This window comes from Phycodurus eques, chromosome 17, assembly GCF_024500275.1.
Source record: "Phycodurus eques isolate BA_2022a chromosome 17, UOR_Pequ_1.1, whole genome shotgun sequence".
NCBI classification, from domain to species: domain Eukaryota; kingdom Metazoa; phylum Chordata; class Actinopteri; order Syngnathiformes; family Syngnathidae; genus Phycodurus; species Phycodurus eques.
The window spans coordinates 9,464,891-9,479,403 of NC_084541.1; the positions used below are offsets into that span (position 1 = coordinate 9,464,891).

Below are 14,513 nucleotides of genomic sequence, written 5' to 3' on the forward strand. Positions count from 1 at the left end.
TTTCGGCCTTGCCGCTTTCATGCAGTGATTTCTCCAGATTCTCTGAACCTTTTGATGATATTATGGACTGTAGATTATGAAATCCCTAAATTCCTTGCAATTCTACGTTGAGGAACATTGTCCTTAAACTGTTCGACTATTTTCTCACGCACTTGTTCACAAAGATGTGAACCTCGCCCCATCTTTGCTTGTGAATGACTGAGCATTTCAGGGAAGCCCCTTTTATACCCAATCATGGCACCCACCTGTTCCCAATTAGCCTGTTCACCTGTGGGATATTCCAAACAGGTGTTTGATGAGCATTCCTCAAGTTTCTCAGTCTTTTTTGCGACCTGTCCCAGCTTTTTTGGAATGTGTTGCAGCCATAAAATTCTATGTTAGTGATTATTTGGTAAAAACAATAAAGTTGATCAGTTTGAACATTAAATATCTTGTCTTTGTAGTGTATTCAATTAAATATAAGTTGAACATGATTTGCAAATCATTGTATTCTGTATTTATTTATGTTTAACAGAACGTCCCAACTTCATTGGAATTGGGTTTGTACAAAACAGTCAGAAAAACTCCTGAAAGCCAAGCTAACAGGTCATCGAAAAACTGTGGCGGTTTGGCGGTGACCACAGTGTTCCCAAGAGTGCGTGGAAAATGATTGACACCTTGTCGGTCACACATTTTCTGATAGGTTGTTCTTCTTTGGGTATTGGGGTTTCTTCAAAAACCTTAACTTGCAAACACCCCTTTAAATTCCTTATTATCTATCATGAAATCCATGCATTTGTTTTTTTTATAGCTAAACAAGCAAGCAGTTACTTTCATATAATTATAATCAAGTCAGAACCATGTATTTTTAAGGTAACCAGCAATAATGTTCAGTGTGGTAATTAAAGGATCTGAGGATGATACTTAAATGTCATGAGCATACAGTTAAAAAAAATATAGATATATTTTGTCTTTATTTGTATTCAAATGTATTTCTTTGTTTTTTTAACTTTCATTTCTCTTCCATCCATCGTAACTCTTGAGACACATTCTGACCAGCCAAAGCATTATTATCACAATATAATGCACAATACGAGAGCTGAGATAATGTTGATGTTGCTGCTTTGACAAATTGAAGAGACAGCCTTGTAAAATCTAATGTGTGTATATGTCATCACCGTGCAGGTCCCAGCACCACCTGCACAGAGGACTCCTGCCACCACCAGGGAGTGTGTCTGCAGCTGTGGGAGGGCTTCTCCTGTGACTGCACCATGACAACCTACGGGGGGCCATTCTGTAGTGACCGTAAGTACGATTTTTGCTTCATTCAGGCGAGGAAATATCCCTCTTCTGAAAATCTGATTTGTCACTAAAGGTTGGCATTACAAGACACTAAAGAGAAAAATAATATTTATTTTAAGCACATTTAAATGCTTTCACAATGAGTCACCACAGATGTCTGCATAGATTACCTAAAATGTTCCCCCTCACAAAGCCCACAGCGGGTGTCATGGCCGCCTAGTGCTAAACTGGTGTTGTCTTTGTTTTTTGGCTGTTCTGGGAACAAACACTGACACACACTGGTGTGTCTTGTTTTGAATTGTGAACTGATTAGTATACGGAGATAAAACAGCCATATCTTGTGTCCATTTTGCTTGTTCTGTTTAATTAATTGGATTTTGGATTTTCATCCCATGTTTTCAATAATTTATATAATTTGGATCCAATTCCATGAGTAAATTAATTAAAGCTAATTATTGCCTGACAAGCTGCTTTGGTAAGTGATGTATTCAAAATTTCAAGTTTAATTGACATTTTCCTCAACAATGTATCTCCAATATTGAAAACGTCAGATACTGTATCTAGAGCCCCCCAAACATGCAAGGCCTGTGAATAGGATATTATTTCTAACATTAAGACGCCAATCCAAAGTATTCATACAAGGTCTTTTTGGATCAAATGCTGCATGCCAGAACAAACTTTGTTCCATAGGATTCATGTTAATGTTTATTGGTGCGGCCCCTTCGGTGTAAGAGAAGAGAAATGGGCTTCCAATCGTTGAGGGGGCTGTTTGTTATTGTGTATTTGTATTCAAAGAAAACTATCACATTAGTTAGAATCATACAGTTTGTAACCCTCTGTGCAAACATATTTTGGCATTTAATATCGCTTTACTTGAGTTTTGAAAAAGAGACAGGTGACTTGAAGGGGTTTGCTTAATGGGAGCTTGTTTCTTTCTGGGATAAGGAGTATTGGACCTATTCTAATTTAGACTGCTATTATTTTTTGAATAAACTAGAAATATGACGGAAAATGTGTACAATTATCAGACATCAAACATCAAACAGTTTCAGACTTTATTTGTTAATAGTACTTTAAACAAATTTAAAAAACATGACATTTGAATAAAAGAAACATTCCATTTTACCCGTATCCCGAATAAGCTGTATAAAAAATGGATGGGTGAGCCATTCATTGGTACAGTATTGGATCCTGTATTTTATTTATCTCTACTAGTCTATCCAAGATTGCTTTTAGAGCAGGTAATGTAACAGCTCAGTGTAAAAGCCAGCAAAACCAATGCAGCAGATCAAAATACACAAGGTGATCATTTGAAGTAGTTTAAGCTCAAAATTCTTAAAGCACAAAAGGAAAAGCGCTGCTGAAGCATGCCAGAGAATGGAGGAAATTTGCTGGATAAATTGCTCATGTGGCAAGTGAAAATAGGGAAGATGGCAGGCAGGCTTTGTATTTACAAAAAAAGATTAGACAGTGGTGGAACACATTTGGGTGGTGCAAGTCTGGACAAAGAAAGTAAATAGAAAAAGGCATGACATAAAACACATCTTTAAAATAAACAAAATACACAATAATTAATGTACAAAAAGCTGTATGTGAGGATTAGTTGAATTTCCATAAAAATGAACTGTACCCACAATAGTCTCCATAATTTAGCCAAAACAGATTTTAAAATAAATAAATAAACATTTATTGTTTTACTGTAATGTCGAAGTGGCTCCAGGGGCATTAGTTTTGGAAAATATTAGTCTTCTAAAATATTAGTAAAGATGATGTAGCAGTTAGTAAATGAATTCTTCCCTACCAAAGCCTACTAAATTCATCTTAAATAAGTCCAGGCATAAAGTACTTTTCACTTGATTTGTCCTTTAAACAACTTGCTCTCTGCCTTTTTTGTTTGTTTTTGGCTCACTTTACTCTATTGATCCTCACTGAAAATCGATAACCTGATCTCTCTTTTTTTTAATCCGTGTGTTATTCAACTGCTTCCTCAAACTGCGTCTGACAAAGCTCTGCATTCTTCTTTCCCGCATAATGCCGCATTAAGCAAGAGAGGTTTTCCATATTCAGACATTTAGAAGAAAAATTCGACACACACCTCCCACCATTTAAATTTTTAACTGTCCAAAACCTAACAACACATGCATTGGGCCCTACAGAAACATTATTTGCTTTATTCGCTTAAATGACTTCATGAACAATCTGTTTGCTGAACAGACTTAGTGATTGTGGCTGCGTGTGCGACACCATAGGGGTAGAGCTAATTTTGCCATATTCACTGCCAAAACAACGATAGAAACATCTGCAGCTTACCGCAAGGTTTTTTCTCAAGTTAGAAGTGGGCTGAAATATCCAAGTTTGGCCACTCACAATTTAAGAGCTCCATGATAAAGCTGTTGTTTTTTTGGGAATCTATACAATAAAAACAGACGCCCGGCTGTCCCCCCCCCCCCCCCCCCCCAAAAAAATGTGTCAGTTTGATTGGCTCGCGAAGGCTACGTGCATGGTCATGTGACTGGCTTGTGTCATCTGATTGGTGAAAAATTTGTCATTTTGATTGGCTCGCGAAGGCTACGTGCGCGGTCAAGTGACTGCCTTGTGTGGTCAGATTGGTGAATTGGAGTCAAATGGCATTAGTGATCCCGTTTGATTGGCGCAACTGGCGTTCTATGCGGAGGTTGCAGATGGTGTCTAAAAATAGACGCGCACACGCAAGAATGAATAAATAAAAGTAGTGAACGGCATTTCGATCATTGGAACGGAGTAAAAGTATCGATTCTTCTTCACATAAATACTCAAGTAAAAGTAAAAAGTACGGTGCATTTAAAGTACTCTGACAAGTACAGTTTATGGGAAATGTTACTTGAGTAAATGTAACGGAGTAAATGTATCACGTTACTACCCACCTCTGCAGTTAAGTATATTATGTTCCAGATGTTTTATTGTTTTTTTCTTCATATTCCCAGTGGCTAACTTATTTGTACATTTGTATGACCGTCAAGAATGTTAAAATGTTTAAAGCCATGGCTATAAATTTAAGATGGGAAAATTTGATTTTGGAACAGATTATTTCTACCGACATGGAAAAACGGATTAGACCACCCGAGTGTCTTCAGTTTCTTGTTCATTTTTAGCGCTTGATACAACTAAAGGTACGTTTGGACAAATGTAATGATGGCAGCAAAAATAACTAATAAAAAGATATTAATTAAAAAGCTGATATGTAGCCATTTTCCATGGTTTTCTTGATAATAACCAAAATCACTGGGAATAAAATTAAGCTTAAGCATGTCAAAAAGAGCATAAAGTATCATGATTGATGTGTTCCTTTGTGTCAAAATATGAACAAATTAGTCACAGTCCAGCGCATTCAATTTTAATTTTGAGATTTCATTATTTATGAAAATTGACAAATGTCTAAAGCCATTAAAAAAACAACAACACTGTGAGTAGAAACCTTTGCCCCCTGGCAAACTGGACTTCAGAACAACTGTGTTTCTGACATGGTGCCATTGTGTCAGCCTAGGAATGTCTTTGGAACTCTGTAGTGGATAGCAATGTATTACACCAAACAGATGGCGAGAAAGATATTTGACATTCTTCTGCAGAGAGTAGACCATCTTTGAGACATTTTAGTAGGATACAGTAAACCCCCCTTTTATGGCAGGGTATAAATTCCATGCCCACCTGTGTTATAGAGAAACCAAAAAAAAAATGTTTTCCCCATAGTTTTACCCCTTCCCACATGATTTAAACACATTAAACTAATTAAAGAACACGTTTTAAATTATTCATTCGCCCCTGTTGTTGCTGTCTCGCTGTCAAGAAATGGGAGACTATGGTATAACATCACTTCGAGGTAACCAAAAGAAAAAGCTTTCTCGCTCTCACAGTTCTCCAAATAAGAGACACAGCGTGCTTGCTTCAAGCTGCTTATTTGTTACTCCCATTTGAAGCTGACTGTAGAACTGACAAAAGAGAGTTAAACATTATATATTTTAACACCAAAATGTTAGACCAAAGCAAATGCAGGATTTTCCTTTAATGAAAATCTGCTATCTTAATGCTAACTTACAAGGTAAAATGCCATAAGATGAGCTAATATACAGTACAATAGCATAGTAATTACAAACGGTAATCAGAAACCTTCAAACAACTGCTACTTGAACCCACACGAAGCAGTAACCAATACAAACAGAGCATTCACAGGCATATATTACCTCTCCTCTGTGGGAACTATTCTTATTCTTGCTCTTCATTTACATGCTGCATTTCTTCCAGTTCCACAAACGATAAACCTCAATATAGTGGAGGATGACTGTGTTTTAAAAGACCTAAAAAGAAGGATACAGCCTCGTTTTGTGTTGTGTTGGAAAAAATCTATCATAAGGACTCTTGGATCTTCATACTGCTCTGTAATGAGTTAGGGCTAATCGAGAAAGCACCCCTTTGATGTATTTTTACCTCACGCAGCTTCTATTCATTTTCAATTAACTGGCGTCCATGTTTGTGAACTCAGCACCTTCCCTCTGCTTGTGACCTGCTCCGAGCAGGAGGGCTGTGGACAGAGCACATCGTGCTGATTCTTGGATTTAGAATTCTATTGTGCAGCTGCTCTCTATAGCTCAGCTCTCTTCACTCTGTGTGACAGCCTGGTACTGATGCAACGTTGATGAGGAACTCTAAAATCTTGCAGACTGTAAAACATATTTTGGTTCTTATGTCACACTTTGTATTGATTCCCACATACTATACACAAAGCGGCATGATGCTGGTTGAGTATACTCTAAGCAATAAATAAAAGAATCTGTTGATTTATATCCTCTTTGATTCCGACTGAGAGGGATTATATGTTGGTCAGCACTCGTTTCCGACCCAATCGGAAGTTCAAAGGACATAGCGTTTAATGTTATTTAAAACCCAACATTTGATTATCTGTAATTGCCGCAACTCTGGCACACACGCACACACAGACAGACACACACACACGCACCATCGAAGCTGGAATTTTAAATGGATGCCTAAGGCGAAACCATCAGAGCACTCGCCCCAGCAGGTCCTATAAACATGAATGTATTTACATGAATATTGGATTGGCTGGCTTGAAGGATATCAACCACATACTGTCTTGGCAATTTCAAAGACTTGCAACATGGGCCGGTTAATTTGACTTTTAAATACCACATTTTGGAGCCGTTTTTGCCAATGGCGGACATAGTATTGACTTTATCTCAGCCGCAACTCAAAAATCTCGATTTTCAACTCTATTTCCTGGAGAAATGTTTCCGAAAAAGGCCCACTTGATTGTGTTGAAGCAAAATTAGGCATTTGGTTAAGCTTCATACTCATTTAGGTGGTATGTTGGAATGCAATCGCCAATAGGTAGCAACTTGGACAAAGTAAGTCAAAATTCCTTCCCGCCAAGTGTTGTTGAAAATAAAAATGATGCAGTAATACTAGTATACCCTATGCAAAAGGGATGCACAATTGAGTGCACTCAAGTCTTTTAAGTACGATTTGAGTCAGCACTTTTTTCTATCCAAAAGAGCCTCTCCATCTTGTTGGTTATAATTGGCATGTCTTGCTAATCAAAGGTCAGTAAAACATCAGTGCAAGTCCCAAAGAATAACAACTGTATTGTTTTGCATCGCGCCAGCATTTACTCAGCAGTAAACCACAAATGGACAAATTTGCAGAAAACTTGTAACCATGACTATCTATCAGTCGGAGAGGAGCTATAATAGTGTTTTACCAAAAACATGAAAACAACAGTAGTTAAGATGATTATTCATCAAAAACTATTTACCGGGTAGGACAACAGTGTTTCTGTTAACCTGTCGGGTGGTTATTCGGTAGCACAAAGCCATGTGTTCCACATTATGATACTGTCATTGCTTTGCTGGGCAAACTAAAAGCAAGTGTAATTATTGTTGAAAGCTGTTCAAATATGCTTTGAATATAAAATGTTCCTGTCACTCCAAAATGCACAACACCTATAATTTTCAACAATTTTCAAAACATGTTATAAGACCATTTTTAAATATGGCTTTTGAAATAACACCGAGCAATGGCCAGAGCGCTGTTGGAAGAAGCGCACTAAACATTATTTTGTGTTTCTGTAGCAGAAAATGATTATACGATAATTGACTGTATAAATGACAACAATGATAATGTATGGGAACAAACAAAACAGCTTTCCAAGGACCCCTTAGCTGCCCAACACGATGCCTGACATCAAATACACACACCGAACAATGCATGCGCAAATGCAGCAATAATCGGAAATGACTCACTGTGTCTGCATTGTACGGCCTGGGATATTTCTGTCTGATATCTTCATCACAAATGCACACAGGTCTCGATGATGAAAGAAAACAATAACAGCCGTCTGCCATGACCGAAGGCCGCACATTTTTCAGAGGACCCCTTAGCTACCCTACAAGGTGCCTGATGTAGAAAGAAGTTCACCAACATACGAGCAGTGCCTGCACAAAACACAGTTTAATACAGTTATAAAGATCCAAATGAGTAAGAGTCGCCACTACTCTCAGGGATTCACAAAGCTACAATAATATTAGTGTTTTTTTTTTTTCTTTTGCAGAGGAATACAAATATGCACTTGTGAGTATTGTGATAGTATCTGTGATAGTGTTGCTCCACCATCTGCTGGCACACTGTAGTGGTGGAAATGGGTCAAATAATTGTAACTAGAATACGACCACTATTGTGAATGAAGACGCTGAAGTTCTTACAGAGCGGGGGAGGGGCGTCTCATGCCGGATGCCCGAGTGCATCATTAGGCGCTGTTTTAGCAATGCCCAAAAAATCAGGACAACTGAAATGATGACAAATAGTTTAACACTATAGCTGTACAATGGAGTACTACGTACTTCTTAGTCTTTATATGTTTTCATCAATTATCTTCAAACATGTATAATGTATTTAGAAAAACAAATCTATGATTTCAATTTACAGGGTCTTGAAATGACAATGCGGCATATGCATGTAGTATCAGTGCATTGAAGGCCTCCCGTCTTGGCACATTTTTTCATACAGCTTTTTTGTTGGATGTCATTAGACTGTGCAGGGTATGTATAATGGACTCTCCAATGACTGTAAATCAGTCAATATTTTGTCTCCTCTCACCACATGCAACCATGGGAATCCATCTTCTTCAGTCCAGATGGGAAATTACACCTGAGATGGTTTTAATGTAACTCACAACGATCCACCACCTGAACAATAGAGCCTACCTTTGCTGCTCATTTAGAAGTCTACATTTCATTGTGATTGTTTTATTCCCATGGAGGCAAAGACAGACGGTAAATTGTACTCCTCGCCTGCAGGCATGAAGCCAAGCTACATGAGCGCGGCGTGACTGCCGCTGTCTTCCTTTCCTATTTCACATGCCAGTTACTGTGCTCTTTTATCTCGCTTTCTTTTCATTTATGTCAAAACTACAATGGCGTAGTTTATCCATGGGAATGTTTCCTGTCGGAGTGCTCAAACAAATCCCATTTTTATGCTTTAACTTCTATTTGAGAGGAAGCTGTGCAGGTCCTACAGGCCACAAGGATAATCCATGATAGAGTTTCAAGCTAAATCTCGTGCTTTGAGACTGAAGCTCAAAAATATGTTTCCTAAAGTTCTTAAAGATGTTAAAAGGTAGAACATATCACACATCCAAGTCAAGGAGGTGCTGTCCCATCGGAATCAAAATCAAAAGAAAAAATGGTGTGTGCCGGGATCATACCATGCAAATTTCATCAATGCACCAGTCTCCTTTTCTTGTGGCTTGATTGAATCTGGAGGTACCCTTACCTATTGGACTGATTACTGTCACCATGGCAACCAAGGCGAGCAGAATCATAATCTAAATTTGGAAAAGTAATGTGTGTATTAGCCTGAAACCATTGCCTGGTCCTATGTATGTTGACAAGTTGAGCATTATGTGCACACACTTAGTTGTCCTTTAGACACATAAAGTGAAGGCTCAACATATGCACTTTGCATCTTAGAAGGCATTTAAAACGATCAAGAGTGATTATTATTAAAAGGAGCATATTGTGTGTGACCGAGCAAGTCTGGCTCTCTCAACGGTGTTATTTCACGGTCCCAGCAACTAGTGCAGCATGCAAATTGCTGTTTTAATTGAGCCTTTTAAAACCTAGATGTACGTCTGTAGAAATATATAATGGTCCATCGCTTACATGTCCTAGAAAGGGGGATTTTTTTTAATTTATTTTTTTACCACTGATTCTTTGCTAATACTGTGGGTCAAATCCAAGACTTGACAGAGTTTAGATTCCTGCATGCTTGATATCACATAAAGATATGCCCAAGCATCGACCACTTACACATCCCATGAGAAATATTCACTGTAGCTGCTTCCTGCTCTGTATTATTTTCTACATGAGCATGGAAATACCTCTAATAGTGAGTCAAATAAAATGTGTACTTGCCAACTATTCCTGCTTTTAGTTTATTTGTTCTGTAAAAGGTCATCTTTAACAATACTTCAGTCATCACTGTTTACTTTTCACTCAAGTAAGAACCAACCACCCATTAGACGCTTTGCTCGCGACGTGTTACGGTAATCAACTCCAAAGTTAATTAAAAGCTCTGCATTTATTTGACAATTGTCGAGAATACAACGTGCCTCTCATTCATCCTTGCTGGCACTCTTCCGTGCGCCACTTGCTCGAGGGCACATAAGCATAAGGATGGGAGCAAAGGGGTTTTAATCCTCAAACTCTACTACTACACATTGGCAATAAAACTGAGAGAATACCTGAATTTAAATTTACCATAGTACTTATTTGAAAAGTAGAAGAGTGGCATGCATCACCCACCGTGTTGGTTTTAAAGTAGTTTGTTTATGTTTTATGATGCAGCCCATTGTGTCACTGAAATTAAATAAACAAGGTAGTTAAGGGCAAACATCAAATCAGTACCGAGATGCTTCCTGTCAGTGCTTGATACAGCAAAATTGTTTTTGTTTTTTAGATTAAATTAAAATTTCTCTGAACTCCTCCTCAATAATGCTCTTTGTTTTTGTTTGTATCAATATAAAATCTTCCCATCAGTAACCTGGCAGAACTCATTTTTAACCAATTTTCATCACAGCTTGTTGTCATACTATATGCCAAAGAAAGAAGCCTTAATTTTGTTAAGATACAGGAGTAACTCCATGTACAAGTGACCTAATTTACAAGTTTTCTGAGATACGAGACGTCACGCGGACAAATTTTTGTCTTGAGTTGCAAGTAAAAATTTGAGTCACAAGCGCTAGATGGTGGTAGCAAACTTCACAACAAGCAGCAGTTTGGCAGATAGTGACCAATTATTCAAAAAAGACGCCAAATATTTGCTTCAAGCTATTTATTGCTGTACTGTAAAACTAAGAATAAAACAAAAATAATTAGATGTGTCTTTAACCGAAACACATATTTTTGCCTTACGAAATTCCCCTTGCTTAATGCTAAGAGACAATGCAAAACGCCACAGACGGGCTAACAAACCTAGCATCGATGTTGTTGTGTTATAATCCTTTAAGCAACTGATATTTGACCACAAACGGTCCATCACTACACAGACTAAAACAATTATCACATGAATATATTAATCTATCTTCCGCAAAAAGTGACTAATACCACTGCAGCTTACTGAGTCAGTTGTGAAACCCATCCATCCATGCATTTTCTGAGCCGCTTATCCTCACAAGGGTCGCGGGAGTGCTGGAGCCTATCCCAGCTATCATCGGGTAGGAGGCAGGGTACACCCTAAACCGGTCGCCAGCCAATCGTAGGGCACATACAAACAAACAACCATTCGCACTCACATTCACACCTACGGGCAATTTAGAGTCCTCAATCAACCTACCATGCATGTTTTTGGGATGTGGGAGGAAACCGGAGTGCCTGGAGAAAACCCACGCAGGCACGGGGAGAACATGCAAACTCCACACAGGCGGGGCCAGGGATTGAACTGTGAGGCAGACGCTCTAACCAGTCGACCGCCGTGCCGCCCAGTTGTGAAACCCTTATTTGTTAATAGATGACACTGCTCCCTGGTGGCCAAGGCACACACAGAAGAAGTAACCCCACAATAAATTTAAGCATGAAATCATGATGTCCATACAGTACAGTTTAATTCTTTATATTCTCTTTAATTATGCTATAATAATAATAATAATAATAACTTATTCCTGTATGTTTTTATAAATTATAATACTGTAGAGTGCTATTTTTCTTAGTAAAAAGCACATTACACTTTATGGTGTTTTAGAAGGGGGCTGGAACGGATTAATGGCATTTCCATTAATTTCATTGGGGAAAGATGATTGCTATGTGTTTTGAGTTACAAGCGTGGTCACAGAACAAATTAAACCCGTAAGTCAAGGCACCACTGTATTGTATATCAACCCCGAAGTTTAAGAGGTAGACAAGAACTCAAAGTCGTCAAATCTGAACTCAGTAGCCCAGTGTTCCCTCACAGTACACTACTGAACCAATTTTCTTCTGACCCCATATTTAAGCTCAACGTGAACACTCTATTGGACACAATTTCTTCAAGACACAAATTTCTTCAAAACTAAAAACCAAGAGTCCTTTTTTTTTTCAAAGCCAGCATGTACGAGGTAGTCAATTTGAAAGATCAAATCAGTAGTTCGATGTTCCCTGTGACAAGACTGCTGGACCCAATTTTGTCAGGTATAACGGTCCTGTATGAAAGCAAGAGCCCCACTCATTTGGAATGATTTGAGATAAAAGACTGTACCAGTAACAATCCTCAGTTTTTCCGAAAGGCTTATACTGTATAAGAGAGCTGTCTGAGCAATCATCCGTCTGATTTGAGTGATTATTTTGTTTTTGTGATAGGTCTAAATGTTGGTTATCAACACAACCTGTTTAAATTTTAGACCAACATTCCTTGTCATTTATTGATTTTAATTCATCCATGTGTTTATTATATATAAATAAATCATCAAGAGTTTAGTTGCTAGCTTTGTCAGTATTTCTTTTCTCAAGTCAGTTCTCATTCTGAGTGAGAGATGAGCCCAAACATCATTTCACAGCTCAATTTCCATGGTAGAAAATTACGGTTATGCGAGAATAAAGATCATGTTAACTTGTCCTCCAGTAAAACATTCCGCAATAATACATAATCCACCACAGGTCATCATCTCACAGTGCTTTTTCAGCTTCTCAGGCTTTTAGGCCTAAGAGTAGAAGTTCTGACATTTGCATAGATGTGAAAAGAGAATAAGTACCTGAGGCAAGTCATGTCTCTTTGGCTTACTTTTGCTGCCTTGTCCTTGCTTCTCACATTAAAAAGCCTGATATGATGATGTGTTGCACTTTTTCAAGCCGTAAGGAATAGGTTGCATGTGTGTGCTACAAAACAGGTTCTGTGTAATTCTAGTGTGTCCATATGAATTTGGGTAGACCGGATTGGATTTTGGTTCACGTGGCCCTGTTGTATGTTTGATAAGTAGCAGTGGGAGGCTTCTATAATAGAAGAAGGGATTAATGAAAAGGGCTAAATCCCAGCAATTTACTCAAACCTAATTATCCAATTCACTGGCATGTGTGCTCGACAGAAATAACAGCAAAGTCTTCACTTTTTGTCAGAAAATGAAAGATGAGAAGGTTATGTCATCAGAAGCTCATGTAACAGAAATAAATGTAACATTCTCTTAAGAGCCCCTTGTGCGTTGCTGTTAATACTGTTATTCCTCGGCTTTAACTCATTGGAGACCATACTTTTTTGTTTAACCCACGTGCCTAAAATATGCCGTGGTAGATCTGCCAGACAATCAGTGAAAAAAAAATTAACAACAGCCTCTTTCACTGCCTGTAAAAGCCATCCTTTTCTCAGCTTGTTTTTCCACGTTGTCCCAGGAAGTATTCCGTCTTTGGAGGTAGTGTACTACCAGGGCCATAAGAGGGAGGGACAGCACCTCTCTATAAAAGGCCACGGCATCATGGCCGAGTGAGGGAAGTGAAGTTTACCACATTAAAGTTACTTCTACTGTAATTATCCGATTGCACTGTATGTGTAGTTGTGAGAAAGTGCACACAATTGCTGGAAAGGCCCTGCTTCGCTGGGCCCTATATAAAAGGCAAAGGCAAATAAATTTCTTATGGTTCTGATGCACCATTTTTTTTGTCAGGAATTCTGTGTGAAGGCAGCTTTTAATGACAAAATCCAGCCATCTATTCATTTTCTATCACACTTGTCATTAGAGCTGGAGCATATCCCAGCAGCTGTCAAAAGGCATGGTACATTCTGAATTGGTGAGCAGCCAATCACAGGAAAAGAAGATCCCTAATTATTTCATTCACGGCTCGCAAATTGTCATCATTGGTAAGTCTTTATTTAAAATCGAATTAACTAATCATTCTATGACCTCTCTCAACCTTTGGACATCGTGCCCCAGATCGCCAGAGACTTATAGACTGATAGCTCATTAGAATGCAAACTGACACAGACAGCGCTGTGCATGTTCAATAGATAAAGATAAACACAAGCCACAGCAACGGTTGCGCTCAGAAATGCGAATGGTTACTTGATGATTAGTCACACGGTTACATGACTCACCCAGCAAACATGGACGGCTGGAGTGGGAGTTCGGTCGTTATAGAGTGTTTTAAGAAAAAGTAAGACAATCAACATTCACACTACCATTCACCGTGTTCACACAGTCGTCGCATTGCCTCAGACTAAATGCTGCACGACGCTCACTGACTTCAATCTGCTGGACACTGCGGCATCCCATTATCATTACTGTATACTATGAAGTTCATTTATTTACATCATCCATCCATCCATAATCTACAACCCCAATTCCAATGAAGTGGGATGTGTTAAACATAAATAAAAACACTGATTTGGAAATCATGTTCAACCTATATTTAATTGAATACTCTACAAAGACAAGATATTTCTTGTTTTTAGCAAATAATCATTAACTTAGAATTTTATGGCTGCAACACGTTCCAAAAAAGCTGGGACAGTTGGCAGAAACGGCTGAAAAAGTTGAGGAATGCTCATCAAACACCTGTTTGGAACATCCCACAGGTGAACAGGCTAATTGGGAACAGGTGGGTGCCATGATTGGGTATAAAAGGAGCTTCCCTGAATTGCTCAGTCATTCACAAGCAAAGCCTCTTTGTGAACAAGTGCGTGAGAAAATAGTCGAACAGTTTAAGGACAATGTTCCTCAACGTACA

General features: G+C 38.5%; 1 protein-coding gene across 9 annotated transcripts in view; it reads left to right on the top strand.

Moving 5' to 3' along the window:
* Nucleotides 1-14,513, top strand: part of LOC133416460 (neurexin-2-beta-like) — a 196,748-nt gene that overhangs the window by 115,595 nt on the left and 66,640 nt on the right. For all 9 annotated transcript variants that reach the window (XM_061703372.1, XM_061703379.1, XM_061703375.1 and 6 more), the window contains one exon: nucleotides 1,165-1,284. In XM_061703372.1, the coding sequence (XP_061559356.1) occupies nucleotides 1,165-1,284 (120 nt within the window). The remainder of the gene's footprint in view (nucleotides 1-1,164; nucleotides 1,285-14,513) is intronic.